Source organism: Narcine bancroftii, chromosome 4 (genome assembly GCF_036971445.1).
Source record: "Narcine bancroftii isolate sNarBan1 chromosome 4, sNarBan1.hap1, whole genome shotgun sequence".
Taxonomy (NCBI): Eukaryota; Metazoa; Chordata; class Chondrichthyes; order Torpediniformes; family Narcinidae; genus Narcine; species Narcine bancroftii.
Window position 1 is genome coordinate 203,873,576 of NC_091472.1, and position 26,653 is coordinate 203,900,228.

At 43.1% G+C, this 26,653-nt stretch overlaps 2 protein-coding genes across 3 annotated transcripts in view; one reads left to right on the top strand and one right to left on the bottom strand.

Annotated features, from left to right (window-relative positions):
• The window catches only part of ufd1l (ubiquitin recognition factor in ER associated degradation 1), a 39,175-nt gene that overhangs the window by 3,286 nt on the left and 9,236 nt on the right, over positions 1-26,653 (bottom strand). For both annotated transcript variants that reach the window (XM_069933687.1, XM_069933686.1), the window contains exons 4-11: positions 25,351-25,472; positions 17,899-18,029; positions 13,019-13,091; positions 11,127-11,195; positions 8,232-8,297; positions 6,567-6,617; positions 3,425-3,513; positions 1,507-1,588 (exon numbers count right to left, since the gene is read on the bottom strand). In XM_069933687.1, the coding sequence (XP_069789788.1) occupies positions 1,507-1,588; positions 3,425-3,513; positions 6,567-6,617; positions 8,232-8,297; positions 11,127-11,195; positions 13,019-13,091; positions 17,899-18,029; positions 25,351-25,472 (683 nt within the window). The remainder of the gene's footprint in view (positions 1-1,506; positions 1,589-3,424; positions 3,514-6,566; positions 6,618-8,231; positions 8,298-11,126; positions 11,196-13,018; positions 13,092-17,898; positions 18,030-25,350; positions 25,473-26,653) is intronic.
• Positions 19,779-20,851, top strand: LOC138760035 (peroxisomal targeting signal 2 receptor-like). The gene has a single exon (XM_069930461.1). The coding sequence runs from the start codon at positions 19,839-19,841 to the stop codon at positions 20,802-20,804; it is 966 nt and encodes a 321-aa protein (XP_069786562.1). The 5' UTR covers positions 19,779-19,838; the 3' UTR covers positions 20,805-20,851.

A 26,653-nucleotide genomic window follows, 5' to 3' on the forward strand; every position in this document is an offset into this window, starting at 1 on the left:
TTCCCGTTCTGTTCACTTGATACCCAGAGCACAGAGTTCACAATATTGAACAGCCGACTGAACTTTGCACGGAGGACCCAGAATCACAAGTTTCGATGGGCGGCACGGTTGACAGTGGTTAGCGCAATGCCTTTACAGTGCCAGTGATGGGGACCAGGATTCCTATCTGGCCTTGTCTGGAAAGAGTTTGTATGTTCATCCCACGTCTGCGTGGGTTTTCCCCAGAAGCTCCAGTTTCCTTCCACCGTTGGAAACGTACTGGTGGCGCAGATTAATTGGGATTAATCTCGTGGGCCAAAATGGCCTGTACCATGCTGCATGTCCAAATTTAAATGCATTGATTTTTAAGAAGGGAATAATAGAGATAAGCCAAGCTATGAGGGAACAACCCAATTCTGCACCTAACCCTGGAGTTCTCAAGATGGATTATGAGCATCTGAAATGAAACATGTTCAAATTTCTCAGCAGCACCATTTCTCAGAGTCATTGCAAGTAGATCCTCTGGCCCAACTCATCCATGATGACCAAGATGCTTACCTAAACTAGTCCCATTTGCCCGCGTTTGGCCCATCGCCCTCTAAAATGTTCCTATCCATATACCTGTCTAAACAGCTTTTAAACATTGCAAAGAGATTCACCTCAGCCACTTCCTCTGGCAGCTTGTCCCACACATCTACCACCCTATGTGAAAAAGGTGCCACTCAGATCCATTGGAAAAATCTTTCCCCCGTCACCTTGGATCTATGCTCACTAGTTTTAGATTCCTCTACTCTGGCCTCCTATGTTCCAGGGGAAAAGATCTCACCTATCCAGTCTCTCCTTACAACTCAAGCCCAGGTTCTTCCATTCAGTCCTTGGGCTCCTGAATGAACTCCACAACAGTGCTCTCATGCTGCCCTTGCAATGTACTGAATTGATCTTTTCACTGTAATTGTGCTCTTACTCTCCTGCTTTGTACAGCCGAATTCACATTAGAGTCGACTTGCCAGACTGCTTGTGGAAGAAGCCTTCTCACTGCACTAATTATAATCCGACAATAAACTGAACATTGATTGTGAAGCCTTCCAATCCTGGGAACATCCTCGTGATTTCCCCCCCACCGCCCACCCACCCTTTCTAGATGAATGGTATCCTTTATATAGTCAGGCAACCAGAATTGCACACAATATTCCAAAAATGGTCTCACCGATGTCTTGTACAGGCTCAGTTACAAATTTCTACGGAGATAACAAGTGAAGCTACTTAGCCAAGGTCACCCAGCAGTTCCAGTCCCATCGTCACTATGGCAGTTCAGTTCGAGGTGGGGGGGGGGGCAGGGGTGGAGGGGAGAAATCAGGTGCAATATTTGACTGACATTAATTCAAAACCCAAGTCAGATTCCAGCATGAGCACCAAGGTTGATGCCAAGAGTGCATCATTTAAACAACAAGATCTACCGCATTGCAAAACTTTTGGAGAACTACTTCAAACCCACACAGTAATGATTTACATCTGACATTCACTCACCTCTTCCATTTGTTTTGGCTGTGGCCTTGAATTCCTGATGAAGGTAATTTTTCCTATTTTGAACTCATAGTTTGGAATTCCTCTGTATGTGCAATGGCAAAAAGTTAGTCTGCAGTTACAATGTCCTTGGAATTACAAACACACATCAACCTTTATAAGTTTTCATATATTTGGTGGTTTCAATTGCTATTTAATAGCTTGGACACTCTTTCAATATAAATTATAAAAATTAAAATTAATAAAATAGCCTAAATGAAGAAACCAACCTCTCAAAAAGTGAGCACCCCTCAAAAGTCATAAACACCAACAAACTGCAGGGACTCCCGTTCATAATCTTGGCTGAGAATTCAACACAGCAATTTCTTGGATGAGATACTAAACATCGAGCCGGCACTCCGGGCGGCGAGTGCAACCAAAGGCCAGTGGCCCGGGCAGCGGCACTGGCCCCAACAAGAGAACTGGCGGGTGAGCGGCAAGGGTGGCTTTAAGGCCAGCAACCCCCAAATGGCGCTGGCCTTGCTGCGCATCCAACAGACAGGGACGGCGCGCGGGGAAGAAGGACATTGTTATGCACAAAAGTACCCGCGCGCAGGAAACCCACTTCTGTTATGCATATTGTACATGGCAATGGGGGCCAGGGCAGGTACAGTATAAAATTCAGGCCTGAGCCCTGATAAAACTCAGAGGGTAACCTGTCTGCACTACGTGTGTGTGTCTTCTTTCAAGTAGCAAAAGGAGCTACAACATCTTCTGAAGTGGGAAGTGGAAAGGTTCAATGACACTTTTGAGACTTGCAGTGGGGTTTTACTGGCATCCAGTACAACTAGCAATGTCATTAATACAGGCTACGGGACTGTTCTGCCGATACTGGAAATACCAGAATTACTCCGCTCATCAAACAGAAACTCTCCCCGTTATATGCCTAACACTGTCCACTTTAGTTTCACTAAAACAGGTTTGTTGGCAACTTACCAGACTTGAATACAAAAAGCTGCAATCATTCCATACATTACTGATACTGTACTTTAAAAAGACCATTAGTTTACAGCGCAGGACATGAAAGATATTACCTAACATACAAGTTATGTTTATGTATCCCTATCATCTTTCAGCACACAACGAACCTGCCATCATCATCATCCAGGTCGAGAGAAATATTAGGACTACACAGTGTGAAGATCAGATTGCTCTCATCTCAAATTCCTCAATCTTGAGTCAACAATGACATCGGTGGTGATTCGGGAATGGGTTATCTGACGTCTCGGAATCATCTAACAGAGTAACGTGGGAGGGAAGAGTATCACAACATGCGTCTTGCCACATTGCAGTGTTCTCTATTCTAGGAAGAAATTAGTTTTACTATTTTGTTCCAATTTGCTGACGCATTTTTAATTTTCTTCCTCACATCTGAACCCGCCCCAATTTTTTTTCATGCTCATTTGAAGATTAATGTCTAAAATTATATATAGTTTCAACCATGATTAACCAAGTGACACAGGGTGAAAATACACTAGTTTAACAGCTGATCAAACATCTCATTACTGCTACTAAATGACTTCAGAGGATTTTTGACCATTCAACTGGTAAAACCATTTTTTTAACTTCAGTTTTGCTGGAACCTGCCATGGTCCACATCTTGTACAATGAACAAATTTTCTCTAAGACATCTTTCCCCATGATTTTCTTGCCCCTCTCACTCCTTTTGTTGAAGTCACTGATCACTCACCCAAATATGCTCATACAATGACAGAAAGAATGGAGAAAAGAATTGCAAGTGAAAGCTCATCTCAGTGGGTCTTTGGAGATGAGGTGGAACTCCAAGATGAAGAATGAAGACTGTAGCACATACAATCAAACCACAAAACACAGCCATCCATGGCACCGACATCCAGTTAGATTGTCGAGCTCCAGTACTCACCTTTTAATATCTTCTGGATTGATTTGTGCTGGACTGGGATCAACTCCTTTCTTCTTTCCATCTAGTCGGTTGCCAGCACCAGTAAATGGCTAAGAACACAAAAATCAAGGCAATAAGAGCCATTCAATAGGCTTGGGAGCTCCCAGCAAGTCCGATATCAGGTTTCAAAGGGTTGGAGTGGGATTCCAGAGAAACCAAGTGCTGTGTTTTACCCTCAAGTTTAAGTTATTTCACTTCAAATGCAACCATTCAGCAAGCGAGTTTAGTCAGCATGATATTGCAGCATTTAATAGCCTCCATGCTGTCAGGTTTTATTCAGGGTCAAGTTTGCAAATATTTCCAGTTAACAAACTGCTGGAAGAATTCAAGAGTCAAGCTGGTGGAAAAAAGAGACGTGTCAATGTTTTGAGTCAGGTGAGTGGAGCTGTGCAGTGTATCTATTGCAAGGGGGAGGGGTAGGACAGGACTTGTTGGTGATAGGTGGAATCAGGTGAGGGAAGGAAAGGAGGGCAGATTGGAGAGGAGATGGGAGGGATGGAAAAGGTGAAGAAGGGGAGAGAGTACCCAAATGGGCTTGTGGGGCTGGGAAAGGAACACTGAGGCATAGTTTACCCAAAGCTAGGAAATTTAACTGTCTGTCACCTGGTTTAAGACTGGCTGTGGACAGGCAAGTCAGTGTGGGAAAGGGGAAGAGAGTGGAAATTACATGCAACCAGCAGCTCAAGCTGGCCACTGCAAACACCTTGCTAGTGTTCTGAAGAAAGTGACAATATTTTCCAGCAACTTGTCTTTTGCATCTGAAGTCTCTTATTTCTCAGTGTCGAGGGATGCGGAAAATACAGGGAAGGCTGCATTCTTCAGCATTGTCCTGACAACACTTCCTGAACACACAAGCTCTCGTGGTGACAACAGTATTGGGTTCTACTTTGAAGGAGCAGCTACCTGTGCAGCTATTTACCCTGGCTTTGCTCCAAGCTTGCGTGAACTACTCTGGTGGTGGAGCTATGTTACAGCATACATAATTTAAGCTACTCATTCCAAACCTTTTAACGGAGGAAAGGTTGTTGCTGCTGCTGGAGAGGGTTAAAAGGTGGAGGACCACCCTACCAATTCCCCACCCCCTTGTGGGAACATCTCGTAACAGTGATCATTTGTTCAAAAACTACAACCATCTTCCTTCTTATCATCATGTCTCCAGCCACTCTTGTCCTCTCTTTGACCATAATGGACTTTAATGTTGCCAAGGTCTCTGTTGTGCTATAGTTGGCTTAAAACTCCTGGAAGCCAAGAGCAGCCACACTCAATGGCGACCTCAGCAAATTTAAGTAAAAGCCTCATTCTCTTTCTACCTCATGTGACACAAATATTTTTATGCAGTTGGGAGAAGTACAGAAGAATCCAAAACTTGACTGATCCACAGGGAAGGGGCGGGGGGGATATAGCTAAAAAAAGGTTGAGAAGGCTCATGTATAGGAAATATCTCGTCCCTCCATCCAGTCACATCAAGGTAACACAAGGCAGAGAATAGGGTTTGCTCAATGGCACAACTCCCTCTGTCAGTGTTCCAACAAGTGGGAGGCAGCTGAAGGCAATTAGTAGGTGGGCTACATTCTGTCCAATTTCATTTTTTGCAGATGCATCTGAAAGTTTTAGATAAAAGAAATTGTAACTTTATTTTGATATGCAAGAAACAATTTTGAATCCAGGCACATAGAAAAGTCAGAAGGTAGCTGGCAAACCTTGTGTAAGGAAGAGACCATTTCAAAAGAAAGCTGACCACAGGCAGCACGGTTAGCACAAACCTGTAACAGCGCCAGCAATCGGAGTTTGAATCCCGCGCCGTTTGTAAGGAGTTTGCACGTTCTCTCCGTGTCTGCGTAGGTTTTCCCTGGGAGCTCCAGTTTCCTCCCACCCTTCAGAACCGTACTGAGGGTGTAGGTTAATTGGGTGTCACGGGCTTGTGGGCCGAGAAGGCTTGTTACTGTGCTGTGTCTAAATTTAAATTTCCAATGGGTCTGAAGATATTAGAGAGTATACATGAATTGAGACTTTTCCCTGCTTGAGATGACAGATAATTTTATTCACATTAGTTAATTATCAAGGGCTTGCATATTTAATTACTCAAAAAAAAGAATTGGTGCATGTCATAAGCTTTGCACCAAATCTTGTGATACTCCTGAAGAAGGGCTCAGGCTGGAAATGTCAACTGCCTTTTACTTTGTGAGGATACTGCATGTCCTGCCGAGTTTTTTCTTCATTGTTGATATTCTTCATGTTTTCAAAATGGATATTTTATGTAGCTGCAGGTCCAAGGTAATCTAATACTAAAAATATTTACTAATATCTATTTGTCATTTCTTTTTCTGGCTAGGGTACAGATGCTAGTCTTCTTCCAAAGATAGACATAACCATAGTTGTGGTGAACTGAGACTCATCTACGAGAGTGAACTAATGTATAATGTCCAGGAGTTTTGAATATTTTTAATTCAAAGATATATCAATAGATAGATAGGTGCTTGTTAAGCAAGGAGGTGAAAGGCCATTTTATAAGTGGAAAATAGATAGGTAGGTGCTTGTTAAGCAAGGAGGTGAAAAGCCACTTTATAAGTGGAATTGCAGAGCTGACTGTCAGAAAAGCCATTAGTTTTTTTTTAAATGGTAGAGCAGTCTTGAATCACATTAATCCAAATTATACTCTAATCTCCTCTCCCTGGATTCTACCCTCTCCTAGGGAACAATTAGAAACAGTCAATCAACTGCCCAACCTGCATACTTTTGGAATATCAGGAGACACCCTCATAGTCGCAGGCAGAACATGCAAACTTTGCACAGACAGCACTTGGGTCTCTGGCACTACAAGGTGGCAGCTTGACCAGCAGCACAGCTCTGCTTGTCTCAAGAAAGTTAGATCAAATGCACGACCCCAAGATTAAGCTCAACCAATTGTACTTGATGGGCTGTGGTCTTTTCCTCCAGGTTCGCGTGTACACCATGTAGAGGTTAGAATAAGATCCACTTTTGGTGCTCGGAGCAGACCAGTCCAAGGTGATAAACAGAAAATTGTCTAGTTTAATAAATTGCTCTAAAACTATAACCAGAATCCATTACAGCGCAAGTGTTATTTTAAAAATTTTCTACTTACCCGAAATCCTAAATCAATTGGCACAAAGGCAGCGTGATCAGCTTCCAGATCCTAGAAACAATAAACAAAAATACACATTGTACCAATCTTGAATGCAGAGCCAAAATCTCCACAATAGGCTTTTTGCCAAAAGAATATAGGTGATTCAAGATTTAAATGTCCTTGTTTCCACACCATTCAAGTGTTAGATATGCTTCACGCACCATTTTTTAAGGGATTTTGCTTTTTTTGAAGATTTAAAAAACATTACAAATGGTTGGTTTTAAAGCATCAAGTAGAAGGGAAATGGATCTCTTTCTCTCTCCACCGTATCTGTTTCAGAATGTGGTCTTCCCCTCCAAGTCATCGGAATTGTTCTTTGCTGTCACTGATAAAGTTCACACCTGTATCTCATCCATTTCTCATATAGGCCCTTACCCTACCTCCCCCACCCCGAATCCCTCACTTTCCACGCCAACAGCTTCCGCATCCCACACATTATCTTCTGATGCTTCAGCCCCATCCTACTGCCAGTCACACCTTTCCCTCCCCGCCCCTATCTTCCTACTGTGGGGACCAGTCTCTTTAAAATTCGCTGGTCTCCTCTCAAGTCTCGATTCAGCTCACCTTTCCATCCACTGAGGCATTCCCCCCTGCAAATTGCAGAAAGTGCAACATTTCTCCCTACATTGCCCCCATCAGCACCACCCAAGGCTTCGAGGTGAGGCAGAGCTTTACGTGCATTGTCCAACCTAATCTACTGCACTCAGTGCATCCTTCTCTAAATCAGTGCGACCAAATACAGACTGGGCGACTGCTTCGCCAAACACCTACGCTCAGTTTATAGTTCTAAACTTGAATTCCAAGTACCCAGCAGCATTCCTACACTGACACGTCAGTGTTCCGCCTCATCCACTGACAAGGTGAGGCCAAATATAAACTTGAGGAACAGCACATCATATTCCTCCTGTACACCTTTAAAACCAGTGGAGTGATCATCTATTTTCCATAATTTTAGGTAATATCCCAATTCCACTGTTTCCATCTCTTCTTGATCTACTCCTGTTCTTATTTTCACCTCATATAACTTACCCCCCCCACACCCCTTCACCACAGTCTCTCCACCCCTCCCACTTTGTCCGATACCCATCACCTCTTTGCCCCATCCCAAGCTCATTTACACCTTGAATACTTCACATCCTACTTTGGTCTCGACCAGGGGTTCCAACCCAAAGACGTTGGATGACCATTTCTACCCAAGGATGAATTCCTTGCCGTTCACTCAGAATTCCCGCATCTGTAGTTGGCGTTTCTCAAATGAAGGGTCGTCAAGGAAGAAAGAATAAATTGTGCACAAGTATTAGCCTCGATATGAGGAAATACCACCCCCCCACCTCTTCTTCACATTTGTTTAAGAATGCAGATGGGGCTATGGCTTAACATTCTGTCCAAAACTAGCACCACCTTCAACTTTGTACTCTTAACAGAGATGGCAGCAAAAATGTTGGATCAGTATTTTCATTTGCAAAACATGTTTGTTTTTTTTAAATATACATGAACCAGAAAAAAAAAACCATCTGGGCAAAAAGTGCCCAAAAACAACAAAAACTTGTTCCATTTCTGACTGAAATACTCTTCCATATTATCCAAATCTGACCATCTCAGAATTACAGTGCAGTTCCATACCGAGGTGTCTTCAGGCTGGTAATGTCTTTCAGGCTCTTTGTAACCCAAGGGGGCATCAAAATCCACCTACACATTAAAAGGGGAAAATATAAACCTTGAACTTATACAATGCCACACAAGTTAAAAACAGATAAATAGGTGGAGCGCACTGATGCATTTTCCAGATAAGTGTTGCATTTTTACAATAGACAACTGAATTTACTGGGGCTGGGTCTAGTGGAAAAGGAACGCTGTCCGAACGCCAGCGTCAAATGACATTATTTCACGCCAGGAATTAACCATCTCTATTCATATCCCTGGCGTTTGCTGACACCAGCATGCTGATAAAACCAATGGAAAAGGGACAGCAGAAAAGTCCCCCGTTTCTAGTTGAAGATGGAACAGTCTGATCCCCAGGGATGAATGTGTTCAGTGGAAAAGCAATTAGCGTCCCAGCGGAAACAGCAGCAAGGGCTTCCTATCCTGTGACACTGCATAACCAATTAACTGGGATGCCAGTGGAAAATGGGCTTGTGACACTATCTGATCACCACCCACATTTTATTTCACCAGGCCAATGGCACTCCATTTGTAAGCATAAATCAGTTGAGTTACAGAGAAACCCCAGTTGGTACACACATTTCTCAGTAGGTATGGGCACTGAATATTCCCAAGTTGCCTCTGCACCATTGGATTTTGATGAGATCAAAATAAAGGAAAAGATGAAGTATGATTCTTTCTCTTGCCTGCTTTTCAAAAAAGAAATCTCTTATATAATCCTGAAGTGAGGGAACAGTTGTTCTTGGTCATAACATTTGGTCAATTGTCAGACACTCACCATCGGGATTCACAGATCAATAACAGTGATGTGCATCAAGCATCAATGGCTTAAAAAAAGATCAGTCAAAGATGTCAGAAAAGATCATCTTGGAGCTTCTAATACCATAATACCAAATACAAACATATTGCAAGGGAAGAACCACTGAAGCGTGGTTGATGTACTGGTTAGCACTGTCTTTAGAGCACCAGCGATTGGGACTGGACCGAGGTTCAAATCCCACGCCGTCTGTAAGGAGTTTGTACATTCACTAGGTGTCTGTGTGGATTTTCTCCATGGACTGGTTTCCTCCCATCGTTCAAAAACATACCGGGGTGTAGGTTAATGAGGTGTAAATTGGGCGCACGGACTTGTGGGATGAAATGGCCTGTTATAGTCTAAATTTTTTTTAAATTATATATAAACTGCAAGGTTTTATTTCAACCCATAGTTTCTACAGTTTGAACCAGATTTCCATTTCCGCATTGAACAACTGGAAGTGCCATAATACTTTGGATTTCGATTCTCCCCATGAGCAAGTCACAGAGGATGAAATATATAGGAGATGGTCAAATTATTTTGCTGATGTCTATTATAACATCAACTCCTTCAACAAGAGTGACTAGTCAAAAGTTGCATAGAAAAAGCTACTAACCAACTTGATATTCAGGCCTGTGGGAAATTTACCATGCAGATGAAAGATGACATCTTTGGTGGGAATTAGAGCCATGATCATCCAATGCAGGTTGCATACAACCACAGAATTATGACCAAAACCTTGAAGCCCAGTAATTGATCCCCCAATGATCCAGTGAATATTAGGGGAAATCAGAGGTGGAGAGGGTGAGCGAATTTAAGTTCTTCGGTGTAAAGGTTAAAACCTTGTGTTTTTAAAGTTTTAGTTAATATTGCGCTAGTCTTTTGTAGTGTTACCATAGTGACTATGATGTAATATGTCGTAATATCCATGCAGACTAACAACATTCTCATTACTCGACAACAAGTAAAGGAAGTGTGAGCATGAGAAAATTTTCTTTGAATTTTTTGTTTCTTTAAATTTGTTTATCTATATTTTCTGTGGATCTCTTTAAAGTTTGAACTTTATATGCATTTTTTATCTCTATCATACAGTAAACGCAGCTATTCATTGCCATGAAAGTCTGAATGTGAAGTTATGTAAAATGTTAGTCTGTTTTATCAACAAATTAAGGCTACATAAAGTAACAGCCACAGAGTTTGATTTGTTGGATTAAAGAGACAAGAAATTCGGAATATCGTAGCTCATGCTTTTGGAAGATGATACTTTAAAATTAAAATATATTAGAATAAGTAAAGTGCCATCTAAATTTGGATCTTGGAGAATCTTTCCTGGACCCAACACACTAATGGCATTGTGAAGAAAGCACGTCATCACCTCTACTTCCTCAGGAATTTGCGGAGATTTTGTACGAATTTAGAAACCCTGGTAAGTTTCTACAGATGTATGGTGTAAAGTGTGCTGATTGGCTGCATCATGGTCTGGTGTGGGGGACACCAATACCCCCAAAGGGTAAAGCCCTGCAAAAGGTAGTGGGCACAACCCAGGACCTCATAGGTAAAACCCTCCCTATCATCGAGGACATCTACAGGGAACTATGCCATTGGAGAGCAGCAGCAATCATCAAGGACCCTCACCACCCAGCACATGCTCTGTTCTCACTGCTGCCATCAGGAGAGAGGTATCGGTGCCACAAGACTCGCACCCCCAGGTTCAGGAACAGCAGCTAGCCCTCCCCCATCAGACTCTTCAACAACAAACTCAATCAGGGACTCACTTAAGGGCTTTTCATTAAAAAAAAAACTCTCTATATTGCACAGTTCATTTTATTTCTATACTTACATGCATACATGGTGAAGTTTTTTTTTTAAATGCACTACCAATAAATGGTAATTCTATCTCACCCGCACAATTGTTCGTGATGTCATGTATGTACTCTTAACAATAAATCTGAAATCTAGCTCTGTACACCACTTGGTGAGCTGACTGACTGCACATTGAGAAGGCAACTCGGCTCCTTCTGTTAGAATACATTCATAAAATTAAATGGAGTGAAACTTACATTCATATCACACTCGATGATGGAAACAGCTTTGTCTGGTTTAGTTTCCATGACCCGGAGCTCATAGATCTGAAATACAGAGACACTTCAAAACACCTCTGTTTTGAATTCAGTCAGGCCAAAGAATAGTACGTTGAATTAAATATTACAACATATATATATTGAGTTTGAAACCAATCAGAATGACTTTATACATTGTATGTGGTGAGGGCATGATGTTCAGGCCTGTGGGGAAGAGGCAGTTTCAGCTGGATCACAAAATTTTACTCTATCATCAAGCATCTTCCTCTGGTTGAGTGGTGACAAATATTATGTATATCAATTCCAAGGTAAACTTGTGGGAGGATATGTACCATCTTGATGTAAGTCGGGACTGTCACAGGAAGAGGAGAGGAGTGAGGGACATGGGACAGCTGCGAGTGTCAGGAACCAGCTTTGGTGAGTGTATTTAGAAAGGGAGTGCAGGGCAATTTAAGGGTTAAACAGAACAGATGATTGGTGAATACTACCGATAAGGGGCAGTAACAAATAAAAGAGGGGAAGCTTGAGCAGAGCGGCCAGTGTGAGTGGCTCAGGGTAGGAGCGGGATGTATTGTTGCTTTGGCTCACGAGGCTTCAGCAAGCTGGTTTCCAGTAAGGCAAGACCATTATATTTCAACTAGGAATAGATAATAGAGACAGTAGCTAGGACAGTAGCATGTGAGAATTTTGGGACAGCATAATGGTCCCTGATGACTACACCTGCAAGAGGTGCATCCAGCTGCAGCTCCTTGGAGACCGAGTTAGAGAACTGGAGCTGGATGAACTCCAGATCAAATGGGAGGTAGAGGTAGTGATAGAGATGAGCTTCATGGAGACAGTCACCCTTGAAAGGCAGGAGGCAGGTAGCTACGTGGCTGAGAGGAGAGGGAAGGGGAATAGGCAGACAATGCAGAGGACCCCTGTAGCTGTTCCCCACAATAAGTATGTCAATTTGGATACTGCTGTGGGGACGATCTACCAGGTACAAATTGTCACATCTCTGGCACAGAGACTGGCCCCTCGGCTCAGAAGAAAAGGGGGGAGAGGAGGAGAGTGATGGTGATTGGGGACTTGTTGGTTAGATGAACAGATAGGAGGTTCTGTGAACGAGATCGAAGCTCCCGGATGGCATGTTGCCTTCCAGGTTCCAGGGTCAAGGAAGTCTCTGATTGAGTTCACCACATTCTGGAGAGGGAGGGGCAGCAGCCAGATGTCGTGGTCCACGTGAAGACCAATGACATAAGACAGGAGTAGTGATGAGGGAATTTACATGAGGATGGACAGGGTTGGAATAGCAAACACCACAGAATGTAGGTGAAAGGAGGAAAGTTTAGTGGAAACATCAGGGGTAAGTCCCTCCTCCACCTCCCACATAGAGTTGTGGGTGCCCAGAAACCCTTGCCAGGGATGGTGGTGGTGGAGGCTGAGGCTGAAACATTAGAGGCATTTAAGAGAATCTTAGACAGGCACATGGATGGAAGAAAAATGGAGGTTACGAGGTAGGGAGGGTTTAATAATTTTTTTAAAAACTGAATATATGGGTCAGCACAACATCAAGGGGCGAAGGGTCTGTCCTGTGCTGTCATGTTTTATATTCTCTGTTTTATTGTAAATTACCTCTATTATGTCCCCAGTGCACATGATTGTGTTAGAGGAAAAAAAAATTTCCTTTAAACCTCATTGCTGACAATCCATTTCCCCCCACCCAATACGGTTTTTAAACATCTGGTTCAAATTGATAAGATTCCTTTCTCTGCAACTTCCGTCAAATATGCTTGGCTGTGAATGGCTGTCTTGAAGTTGCATATTTAGTAGAAATCACAAGTGCCGTACTTATGACATTCCTTACCCATTTAACACAGGCCACTCACCTTCTCGTTGTAGTTGATGGCAATGACATCACCAGTGGTTAAGCAGGCAAAGTTCCTCAAGGCATTTTCTAATCTGTGAGTTTAACGTTAAGAGAAAACACTAACTGCAGGAGCAGAGCTGAATATTAAATATCAGCAAAATTACCAGCAAACAATTTCAGTGCTGAACTCAATGACAGATTTGTGCTGACACACACAAAAAAGACCTCAAGGACAATCTCTGGGATAGTTCTGAAGAAGGGACTTTGACCCGAAACAATTCCTCAAAGTTGATCACAGAAAACAGGCCCCTTCAGCCCTCATTTAGCAGGCAGATGTGGATATATCGATGACTACTGTCCACGGAAGACTTCATGAAACTTAATACTGAGGCTACACTGCAAGATACAAACCAGTTAGCCGTGGAAATAGGATGGCCAACTTACAGTGGGCCAAGAATATTTAAAAGGGCCTGCAGGATTCTGGAAAAGTCTGGTGGACAGATGAGACCAAGATTAACCTGGATCACAGTGATGGCAAGAGCAAAGTGTGGAGGCATAAAGGAATTGCCCAAGATCCAAAGCATACCACCTCATCTGTGAAACATGGTGTTGGGGGTGTCATGGCCAGGGTACGATTGGCTGCCAGAGGTACTGGCACATTTATCTTCATTGATGATGCAACTACTAATGGCAACAGCAAAATTAATCTGAGGTGTATAGAAACATCTTATCTGCTCATTGAAGCAAAGCCTCAAACTCAGTCATCCCTGGGGGCTCCAGTTTCCTCCCACCATTCAAAACTTACTGGGCGTTATATATCTTCTTTGGCTTGGCTTCGCGGACGAAGATTTATGGAGGGGGTAAATGTCCACGTCAGCTGCAGGCTCGTTTGTGGCTGACAAGTCCGATGCCGGACAGGCAGACACGGTTGCAGGGGAAAATTGGTTGGTTGGGGTTGGGTGTTGGGTTTTTCCTCCTTTGTCTTTTGTCAGTGAGGTGGGCTCTGCAGTCTTCTTCAAAGGAGGTTGCTGCCCACCGAACTGTGAGGCGCCAAGATGCACGGTTTGAGGCGATATCAGCCCACTGGCGGTGGTCAATGTGGCAGGCACCAAGAGATTTCTTTAAGCAGTCCTTGTACCTCTTCTTTGGTGCACCTCTGTCACGGTAGCCAGTGGAGAGCTCGCCATATAACACGATCTTGGGAAGGCGATGGTCCTCCATTCTGGAGACATGGCCCACCCAGCGCAGCTGGATCTTCAGCAGCGTAGACTCGATGCTGTCGGCCTCTGCCATCTCGAGTACTTCGATGTTGGTGATGAAGTCATTCCAATGAATGTTGAGGATGGAATGGAGACAGCGCTGATGGAAGCATTCTAGGAGCCGTAGGTGATGCCGGTAGAGGACCCATGATTCGAGCCGAACAGGAGTGTGGGTATGACAACGGCTCTGTATACGCTTATCTTTGTGAGGTTTTTCAGTTGGTTGTTTTTCCAGACTCTTTTGTGTAGTCTTCCAAAGGCGCTATTTGCCTTGGCGAGTCTGTTGTCTCTTTGTCGATCTTTGCATCAGATGAAATGGTGCAGCCGAGGTAGGTAAACTGGTTGACCGTTTTGAGTTCTGTGTGCCCGATGGAGATGTGGGGGGGCTGGTGGTCATGGTGGGGAGCTGGCTGATGGAAGACCTCAGTTTTCTTCAGGCTGACTTCCAGGCCAAACATTTTGGCAGTTTCCGCAAAACAGGACGTCAAGCGCTGAAGAGCTGGCTCTGAATGGGCAACTAAAGCGGCATCGTCTGCAAAGAGAGCTGGCTCTGAATGGACACAGATAGATTAGGTGTAAAGGGCCCTCTTACTGTGCTGTATGTATAAATTTAGTTTTTTTAAAAACCTTCTAGAAGCATGTATGAAAAGTTCGGTTGGCAGACTTTTGCAATGCCAGCATCTGCAGATTTTTCATTTACCTTTGTAATATGTTATCTTGGGACTTGAGGAAATTCTCAGTCAAGACAGTAATCCCAAAGATATTGCTAAAGCAACAAAGGATCTTATCAAAGGTAAAAACTGGAGAATTCTTGAATGGCCAAGTCAGTCACCTGATCTAAATTCAATTCAATATATGGAAGGCATGCTCAAGAGAAAACCTGAGGGGACAAGCCACCAAAACAAGCAGGAGCTGAAGACGGCTGCAGTAGAGGCCTGGCAGAGCATTGCCAGAGAAGATACTCTGAACCTGGTGATGTTGACGCACTTCAAGCACTCCTTGCATGCAAGGGATATGCGACAAAGTACTAAACATGATTTCTTTTATATACATATTATTGCTATATTATGGTGCTCTTAAATGAGCGGACCATGTATAAAATGTGCTGTAATTTCTACATGGTTAAACCAAAAGATATACAAATAACCATGAATAAAATCTGGAAAGTGCACTTTCTTCTTTCTTTGGCTTGGCTTCGCGGACGAAGATTTATGGAGGGGGTAAAAGTCCACGTCAGCTGCAGGCTCGTTTGTGGCTGACAAGTCCGATGCGGGACAGGCAGACACGGTTGCAGCGGTTGCAGGGGAAAATTGGTTGGTTGGGGTTGGGTGTTGGGTTTTTCCTGCACTTTAACCACATGAGAACTGTTTGATTACAAATTTAAAACTGTGGAACACCAGGGCTAATAATGGGGGGGGAAAAAATCTTTGTCCCACCCAAACATTACGCAATGCACTGCAGTATTCACTAAGCTTTCTTCACTACTTGACAGGATTCTTGTTTGTCCACAAAATTGATTGGTTCTTCAACATTAATTTATTCCAAGCATTCACTGCATGCACATGTCCTCCCCTATTCATCCTCACAAAACTATATCACCTCACCCTCATCAAGATAAAATTACATCTGCCATTGCTCTATCTTTGCATAGTCCAAGATCATACTCATCATCAACAGCTCCAGTTTTCATGTTATTTTAGACCAGTGGTTCTCAACCTTTCAGCCCTTGATGTTCATTTTTTTTTTAATTACTAAACCCTCCCTAAGCAAACAGAATGGCAGGACAACTATATTGATTATAAACACCAGCATGCAATTCTAGCCAAACCACTAAGTCAGATCAAAATAACTAGTTTTGACCGACAGGGTAGAATTTCCTCAAGTCCCAAGATAATATATTATGAAGGTAAATGAAAAATCTGCAGATGCTGGCATTGCAAAAGTCTGCCAACCGAACTTTTCATACATGCTTCGAGAAGGTTTTTAAAAAAAACTACATTTAAACATACAACACAGTAAGAGGCCCTTTCAGCCCATGAACACATGCTGCCCAATTACACCTAATCTATCTATAACCCCCAGTAAGTTTCGAATAGTGGGAGGAAACTGGAGCCCCCAGGGAAAACTCACAGACATGGAGCGAGCCCTTATAGACAGCACAGGATTCGAACCCCGGTCCTGATCACTGGCACGATGTTGCACTAACCACTACGCCAACCCCGCCGCCCTCGGTGTTTTACTTACAACGCAGTAAAGCAGATTCCAGCCATTGAAACTCATGCCCCCCATACAAGTCACAGGAAAAACTGGATTAGAAACGGGATGCTGGCACCCTAATAGCATCACCCTAACTGTGCCACCCATGTATGGTTTGGTTAACAAGCATAACTATTTTGATGCTTGTTTCAAGTGCAACCCTTACCCAGTCTCTTAACATGTTACTTCACTTTTGGTATAATGCAACACAATACCACTTGACACAAGTCAACTGCAGTATTCAGTGTCACTGTATGTTGAGGCAACATCACCTTTGGGCATTTCAAACTAGTAGATATCACTTTTCACAATGAACTAAAAGGGCAATTTAATACATTTTAACAGAGATTCATCTACACTGTGAATGAATTAATGGTGAATGCCATTAAAAAGGACAAACACCAGAATTAAAAATGGTAAGTGTGACAACTGCAGAGCCAGGAACCAGTTTCAAACTTCAGATGCTACCTCTTTGACAATGACTGGTCAAAATGCCAAGTATGCTGGATACTTCTTGCTTCGAAATCTGAATCACAACAGATCAGTGAAATTAACTCTGGTCTTGAATCTGGACTTTCCTATCAGAGAGCAGCAGCCACTCAAACTCTGCCCCACAAGGTTGACATTTTAGGGCATTGAAAGATTTACAACAATTTACTGCTACATGCATCTAGTCTTTAAATCCTTATTCAGAAATATTATGTTCAATCACACATCTTTCGAAGAGCAAACTAGATCTGCATGGATATCAAATTAATTTGATTACAGAAAGATGAAAGACTGCTTCAGTAGTGTAGATTGGAACTGCATGACAGTTAATAAGAAAATCTACAGGAGCTGGGGTCTTGTGCAGCGCACAAAAGTGCTGGAGAATCTCAGCAGGTCACGCAACATCAATATGAAGTAAAAGTTGGTCAATGTTTTGGGCCTGAGCCCTTGTTCAGGCACGATGACTTCCTTTTACTTATGGATGCTGTGTGACCTGCCAGGTACGTCCAGCACTTTGGTAGACAAACTATTTCCATACAGTAAACCCACTGGTATCTGGCAACTATAGGGATTGGAAGATCCCAGATAAGTGAATTTGCCGGATGCTTGAGGCAGCGTGTAGTGTGATTGGCGAACTAAATGCTTGTGTGCACCAATTTTAAACTTTCATATTTTTATCTATTTACTTTCAGTGATTTTTTTTGTTGGTTGCTTGAATTCCAGATAACAGGGATTTTACTATAAATAGAAGCTCCCTTCCCTAATCTCCATGAAGAAGAAAAAAAAAATAAAACAGCAAGGTAAATACAATTCTGAAAGCTTCTTCTCCATGGTCCACAGGTAATCAAACTCCAACCGGAAAGTCAAAGCAGCTTTTGAAGTACTAAAAGGATACACGGCTTTGGGATTGGTGATATCGAGGAAGTCTGGAGCCTGTGGCTGAAACTTGGAATAAGTGGCAACCATGAGGTTTACACTCTCCACCTGGACCAGGCCCCCCTCCTCCAGAAGCAAATTCTGCATCATCTGGAGACAGAAAGGAGTGTGGGTTAAATCATTACAAAGGCAGCAATAAATAGTCATTGTTTCTTTTTTAAATTCTTCAATGCACTCTTGTCATAACATATACTATGACCCAACTAATCAGCTGTTTGTCATACACTTACAATGTACAGATGCAATGCAAATCTTACTTGCTGCAGCTCCCCACATACTCAATCCATACCAGTAAAATTAACACACAAGAGAGACAAAACAAATAATGAATATTCAGTTCTATGGTGGTCTTGGAGCTGGTTAGGGTAGGACAGTTCAAGAGCCTGATAGAACTCAAAAACCACGAGAGAGGAGCAGAATTATGCCCATCAAACCTGCTCTCCCATGGCTAATGTATTCTTCCTTTCAACCGCATTTTCCTGTCTTCTCATAACCTTTTTGACACTCTTACTAATCAGAATCTATCAACCTCTGCTCTAAATCTACTCAGTGACGTGGCCTCCACAGTCATCTGTGACAAGGATTCCACAGATTCACCACCCTCTGCCTGAGGAAATTTCTGCTCATCTCTCTTCTAAAGGTACATCCTTTTTATTCTGAGGCTGTACCCATTCGTCTTAGCCTCCCTCGCTACTGGAAACATCTACTCCACATCCACCTCTTTCAATATTCGACAGCTATTGAGAAAAGCTGTTCTTGAACCTTGGCTGCCAGACTTCAGGCTTCTGTACCTTCTGCCAAAGGTGATGGCAGCCTCTGAGGATGTTGGCTTCCTTATTAAAGGCAACTCTTCATGAGGATGTGTTCAATGGGGTCGGGGTGGGGTTGGAGGAAGGTCAGTATTCTGGATGGACTTAGTTATGTCTGCCACTTACATGCTTTTCGAGTGCATCCATTCAAGATTGCAAAACAAGACTCAATATTTGTTATAGCCTGGGCAGATTTGTGCACCTGTTTAGTCAATTTATGCATAATAACTGACATCCATTTCAACTCCATTTCCTTGTCTTCATTCACCATCACAGAATATTGAACATTCAGTACATTACTGTTTTTAATCTTTTACCTAAAGGAGCAACAGAGGTAGGAATGATAAATTCATTTGTGGACCAAGACCTCAGTGTCCCCTTATGCAATTGGATTCTTGACTTCTTGTCTAATAAGCTGCATTCAGTGGTAACGACATCTCTTCCACAATCACACTCAATACTGCTGCTCCGGAACCATGTCCATTCATTCCCCTTCTTTACTCACTCTACATCCATGACTACCCAGCTAAATACTGTTCCACCTCCAGCTCCAAATTTATTGATAACACCAGAGTCACGGGCAGGGCGTCAAACACAGAATGCCAAGTAAAAACACAAAATGTTGGAGAAGCTCAGCAGGTCAAACGGTGTCCTTTATGTAGCAAAGGTAAAGATGCAGAACCAACTATTTGGGCTTGAGCCCTTCATCAAAGTATGAGAAAAATGCCGGCAAGCGTCAGAACAAAAGAGTGGGGGTGGGGGGGGAGAAGAAAGAAGATGTTAGGTGGAGAAAGGGGGGCAGGGACAGCAGTAATGAGGGGGAGGATGGATGGCTGGGTGGGTGGAAAGACAGGAAAAGGGGGAGTGGAAAGAAAAGGCGAGCCGTTTTAATGGAAAGCAGTCAATGTTAATGCCACCTAGCTGGAGAGTGCCCAGATGGAAAGTAAAGTGGTGTTCCTCCAATCTGCAGGTGGTCTGACAGAATGCCAAGATCAATAAGACTTCAGGAGAGGGAGCAGAGTCGGTGAAGCTTCCGCAGGTCAGGGGGGAAGCTTGTCGGCGTTCACGTTGGGTGATCCAACAATGAAGAATGACGGAGCCTATCTTCATTAAAACCTTCCGGGTGCCAGCCCGGCACGGTTATGCAGTAGAAATATCTCCCTATTTCCCCTGCAGAGTGGCCTGCGCTACCTCGCAGTACTACGGAATCGCAGGATGTGGAACATTAGTGGTGTTGGAACAGGAGGAAGGTGGAATTAAGCTTTTCAGGAGTTTTGACTGGAATGATAGTCTTTTTGATGTTACGTGGAGTGAGAATAATGAACATGTCCTGGTTACTGGTAGCGGTGATGGATCTCTGCAGTTCTGGGACACAGCTGGCCCTCCTGCACCTCTACAAGTCTTCAAAGAACATACTAAAGAGGTTTACTGTGTTGACTGGAGCCAAAGACGAGGAGAACATCTGGTAGTATCTGGATCGTGGGATCAGACTATTAAAATATGGGATCCATTGGTAAAAGATTCAGTTTCTACATTCCAAGGACATGAAAGTGTAATTTACAGCACAATCTGGTCACCACATATCCCAGGTTGCTTTGCCTCAGCCTCAGGTGATCATACTCTACGAATCTGGGATATAAAGACAGGAGGATCGAGAATAATAATTCCTGCTCATCAAGCAGAAATTTTGACTTGTGACTGGAATAAATACGATCAGAATTTGCTTGTTACTGGAGCAGTTGACTGCACTTTACGATGTTGGGACCTGAGAAATATTCGGCAGCCAGTGCATCAACTCGCTGGCCATTCCTATGCGATACGAAGAGTCAAATTTTCTCCCTTTCATGCAAATATATTAGCATCCTGTTCATATGATTTCAGTGTCAGGTTTTGGGATATTTCCAAACCAGGCTCTGTGCTTGAAACACTTGAGCACCACACAGAGTTTGTATGTGGGCTTGATTTCAGCATACATATCCCTGGTCAGGTTGCTGATTGTTCCTGGGATGAGACTGTGAAGATATATATTCCACCTTGCCTTGCATTTAGTCATTAAATTTGGCATCACTGGACAATTTAGTACATCATGTTCCACTTCCCAAACTACTGTCTCATGTATTTTGTTTAGTTCATGCCCAGCTTTACTGATTATATTTTGTGAACTTGTAAAGCTCTTCAGCAGTTTAATATACAGTCACTGGAATGTCTGATTTGATGTTTCTGGTACGTGCTGATTTGCATTTAGAGCAAATGCAACTTTTGTTCTTCATTTCGTTCCATGCAATTTGTATTATGAGAACAAGATTGAGAAATCGGAACTGCAAACTTCCAGCTTATTTGTCCACGTTACAGAGTGCTTGAGGAGTTGGTGGATAAGATTCACAATTAGAAGTTGACCTATTTATATATTGTATAAATTCATTAGTGGATAGCCATTGCAAAAGTTAGAGATGAGTTGGAAATTTGACTTTCTATATTTTGTACTTCATATATTTCACCCTGATTTTTGGGTTAACTAACAGAAAGCATTTTCTTGTTTTTCTGGGACTTCATCCAGACTGTAAAACTAAGTCCATCCCTTAAAAGGACTATGACTAAATTAATTTTAGATTATGATGGGTAGAAGATGGTGGGGTTCCAAGATCAACTGCTAGAAATTGATTTGGAGGAATTGTTATAATCACGGATTTCCATAACTGTTTTGCATTATGATTGAAGGATAAAAATACTGTTAATCTTAACTTGAACACTTGCTGCAACAAGAAATTTTATCTAGAATTTTGTCTGCTCTGTTACATTTAAGGATATTGTCATTATGAAGTGTATATAAATCTTAATAACATTCAAAGTTATTCACATTTTCAGACTAACATGCTTGGTTTTCTTAACATCAGCAACAACCATTTACATAGTGTCTTTAATATGGAAAATAAATTGAAGACTTTCTGAGATGTTTAAAAAAAAAAAGGAGAGGGAGCAGAGTCCACACCATTAACTGCACTGAAATAGAAAGAGTGGATAGCTTCAAGTTCTTCGGAATAAATATCTACGATGACCTGACCTGGACAAGCACATTGATATGGCAGTTAAAAGAGGGCATCAATGCCTCCACTTTAAAAAAAAAAGAAAATTCAACATGTCCCTCAACAACTACTACAGATGCACCATCAAAAGCATATATGCTGGGTGCATCACTGCGTGTTATGGGAGCTGTTCTGCTGAAGATCAGAAGCTACAGAAAGTAATGAATGCAGCTCAGAACACAATGAAAGCTTCCCTCCCCTCCATGGACTCCATTTACATCTCCTGCAGCCTAGGCAAGGCATTCAACACATTGAAAGGCCCATCATACTGAGAAACAATCTTCAACCTCCCATCACAGAGAAGACTCTAGTGCAAACATGGGCACAAGAGGACTTAGCTACTTCACCACGACATCAAGCTCCTGAATGAGCTCCACAGAAGTGCTCTCACGTTGCCCTTGCTTGGTGCTCATTGATCCTTTTTCTCCCCCTGGCAATCTATGGCCTGCAAACTATACTCTTTGCGTGGCTGTATTAATTATTAAAGATAATGTGTGTGCTTGCAGAAGATCTCTTCTCACTGTTCAAAGTGTAGCGTGACTAATCAGTTTTATTTGCAAAATATTTTTAAATTCAACTATTTAGAGCACCAACTTCCCACCTTTCTGAGTCATGTACAATTGTCATTTAATAATTTATGCCTGGGATGGCTCGTTGATTTATTAAGTCTAGACTCCAAAGAAAAGGCATTCCTGAAGTCATCAAAATAGATAGATGACTGGCCACTGGATTATTGCTGCTATGCCCTGGCACCAAAATGCGGCAAATTCAAGATTTTATTGTCATGTAATAAAATAGAAAATGTGATGGTACACAAAATTTCCTGTCATCCACTGCAAGGAAGACACAGATTTGCTATTAGCAGAAATTGCCCAGCATTCCTGACTGACAGAGAAAGAGAAGGAAAAGAGCGTTCCCCCTCCCAGAGTCGATGCATGTCCATGGCCTCACCTCCAGCCCAAACCAATGGCAACCAAACTCCAGACGCACATCTCTGACATGATCGCAATGCCTCCAGCACCCTCTCACATCCCAGTTTCCAAAACCTCTTCAGCCAGTCTCTAACAGGCCACAGCATGGTGTAATCCCTTTAACTGCAATCGCCCACGCCACACCTTGAGTCACCAACAGCCCACTGCCTGTGTGTTCTTCAGCTCAGAGCACCTCACTAATCTACTGCTGTGGTCACCATCCCGTAGATAATCTCCTATGCTTCTCAAACTGGGGGTCGGTCTAAGTTTTCTGGTGGCCTGCGTCAGTCCTCTGCTTCCCCGAAGTCTGCAACCCCTCAAGGCCGCTGCCAAACGTAAACGCTGCCATCTTGGGCCCAGAGCTCACAGTTGCTAGATTTTTAAATAAACCATCGTGGGCTCCATTTGAAGCCAACACGGACTAAGCGGTTGGACCTAGCAGGGGGAAAAATAAATAAATCGCTGCATCTCTGCTCCCTGTGGGTCTGCACAAGGTGCAGAGCTACCATTACAGCAGCTCCAGCAGTGCTGCCATTTTTTATGGAATATCAATCTTCACCCAGCCTCAGCTTCCTCTGGAACTGGATACAATATTGTCAAGACAATTAATGCTGCAAATCTACATGGGCAAGCTCCCCAACTCTTCCTCCACTATATCAACAACTACATCGGGGCTGTCTCAGACACCCGTGATGAGTTTGTCAACTTCATTCACTTTGCTGCCAACTTGCATCCCGATCTCAAATTTACCTGGTCAATCTCTCCCTTTCTTGATCTCTCTGTCCCCATCTCGGGAGACAAGCTTTCCACTGATGTATTTTGTAAACCTACCAACTCCCACAACCACACTTCTTCACACCCAGTCCCCTGCAAGGATTTTATTCACCTCACAATTACTCCGTCTCCACCTCATCTGTCCCAAGATGAATTTTTCCAGTCCTGATCATCTGAAATGTCCGCCTTCTTCCAGAGCCGTGGCTTCCCCTCCACCACCATCTACTCAGCCCTGACCCGCATCTCCTCCATTTCCTGGTCATCTGCCTTGGCCCCCACCTGCCCCCAGACACAATAAACACAGGATTCCCCTTGTCCTCACCTACCAGCCCACCAACCACTGCATCCATCATATTATCCTCTGTAATTTCCACCACCTGCAACATGATCCCACCACTGGGCTCATCTTCCCCTCTCCACCTTCTGTTGGGATAGATCCATGTCTCCCTCATCCACTCATCTCTTTCCATCAATCACCTTTCCCTGTATGAAGTGCCACACTTGTGCCCACACCTCCTCCCTCACCACTATTTGGGCCCCAAACAGTCCTTTCAAAACTTCCCTTCTGTATCTATGGGAGTGATCCATTGCATCTGGTACTCCCTTTCCAGCCCTCTTTACATCGGAGAAACCCAACGCAGACTGGGAGATCGCTTCACTGAGCACCTTCACTCCGTCCACATCAGTGACAAGGATCTCCCAGTGGCCAACCTCTTCAATTCCATGCCTCAACTCCCATGCTGATGTGTCAGTGCATGGCTTCAAGTTTTGTCCCATCAAGACCACCCATAAATTTGAGGAGCAGCACTTGAAACACTCTATAACGCAGGGGGTCCCCAAATATTTTAGCCCATCAAGTCTTTGATCTCTCATAGACCCCAAGGCACTTAAAAAAAAACTAAATAATAATTAAGTAGACCTGCAGCTTCCATATGTATTAGTGAGGGAAAATACATGCCATATGCATGGTGTCTGGGCCTCCCAGCAACAACCCAAACTTTGTTACAACACCCCAATTGCCAAGTAACAAATCTGTAAATTAAGCAAGCAACTGATTACAATAACAGTAAAAAAAACCTTTGCTTCTGGCCGGGAAGATGCCAAACAGAGATGGGTCCAAGTCTTCAGCATCAGGGGCAGCGACTCCATTCTTAACATCAGCTGCAGTGCTGCCCGTATTAGAGAAGTCACCTCGGGCTCCTGGGCAGGAGCAGAGGACCGTTGGGCTCCACAATTCTTTCAACCCAAAAAGTTCAATCAACCCCCTGGCATTTTTTAACCCTTTGGATAATCCCACTGACCCCCAGGGGTTGATATCGACCACTTTGGAGACCCCTACTCTAACTGGATGCCATTAAAATCAGTTTCTGCTTGCCTACTCTCCGCTCTCCCTCCTTTACCGTTTCCTTTGTCTTCTTTCCTCCAGCTTTCCACCCCTTCCCTCTCCATTCACATAGCCATGTGCCCTCCCTGTTTACTGGTGTGCCTTTGGGACTGTACTCCTCCCCCACCCCCCTCCATTTCCTTCAGGTGCCTACCTACATTTTTTCAACCCTTAAAGGGTCAAGCCCAAAACGCTGGTTATGGATCTTTATCTGTGCTATACAGAATACACTGATTGACCTGTTGAGTTTCTCCCGCGTTGTGTTTTAATTCAACTATGGTGTCTGCAAATTTTCGTGTTTCACCACATCTTCAAGACTGCTTATTTAAAAGCTGTGCTGATACTTGTGAATGCCCCTTTCATATTCCACGAGAACACCCCCCCACTCACCCAGTGAGGCAGATAACATATTCCTTCCTCAGCCACAAATTCCAAAACGCCACAATGTGTCATTCGATCAGTTTTCCTGTTGGTAAGTTTAAAGAGCATTGGGTACGTGATGTTCAGTCGACCTGGAAGCACAAATAAAAAATGGTTTCAGTCCAACCACAAAAGGGAGAACAATATTTTAATCATCATTAAAACCATTCAAAATAGAGCAATCATTCCCAAACTTTCCCCCCCACCCAGCTTTGGCTCCCCTCCCCAGGACTCTGCTCAAAGTTTATAGGCTCCCTTTCCTGTGAAACAGTCAAGTTTTAGTTTCTTCCGTACTTCTCTCTGACTGACTACATTAAAACAATATTTATGTCACTGTCAACTAATTGAAAGAGTTTGAGCATCATTTCACAGACTTTATTTCACATCATACATCATGGAGTGCAAGCAGCGGTCTCCACTGCTCACTGACTTTGAAATCTACTTCTACAAGCACATATTTAATTATACAGAGAGACAAGCAAGCTGTTAAAGAACATAATGGAATAAATTTGTTGAAAACTACATGGTCTTTTACTACAATTTTTGTATTAAAATCTTTGTTTTGTCTAAGATGAAGGAGAGCGTGTCAATAATCATTGTTAACATCAACAACCACTGTTGGTGCCCTTGATAACTATTAAGCACGTCAGCACTTACTTCCTCAGGAGTTTCTGGAGGTTTGGTATGACATCAGAAACCCTGGTAAATTTTTACAGATACGTGGTGGAAAGTGTGCTGACTGGCTGCATCACAGTCTGGTATGGGGACAGCAATACCCCCTCCCCCCCCCCAAGCGTAAAACCCTCAAAATTTAGCGGACAGTTCAGGATATCACAGGCAAAACTCTCCCCACCATCGAAAACATCTACAGGGAACACTGCCGCCGGAGAGCAGCAGCAATCAACAAGGATCCACACCACGCAGCACATGCTCTGTTCTCACTGCTTCCAGCAGGAAAGAGGTATCGGTGCCACAAAACTTGCACCACCAGGTTCAGGAACAGCAGCTACCCCTCCACCATCAGACTCCTCAACAATAAACTCAATCAGGATTTAAAGATCTTTGTGCACTTTCGAGATTTTTTAAAATTCTCACCATATTGCAGTTTGTTTACATTTTTTATTTATTTACATGTATATGCTGTGTATAGTTTCTTTTGCATTACCAAAGAATGGTAATTCTGCCACGCCCACAGGAAACTGAATCTCATGGTTGAATGTGATGTCATGTATGTACTCTGACAATGAATCCAAACTCAAACCTTAAATTCTAA

Excerpts from the sequence above, each read along its gene's own strand:
- LOC138760035 (XM_069930461.1), top strand. The coding sequence starts at position 19,839 with ATGACGGAGCCTATCTTCATTAAAACCTTCCGGGTGCCAGCCCGGCAC.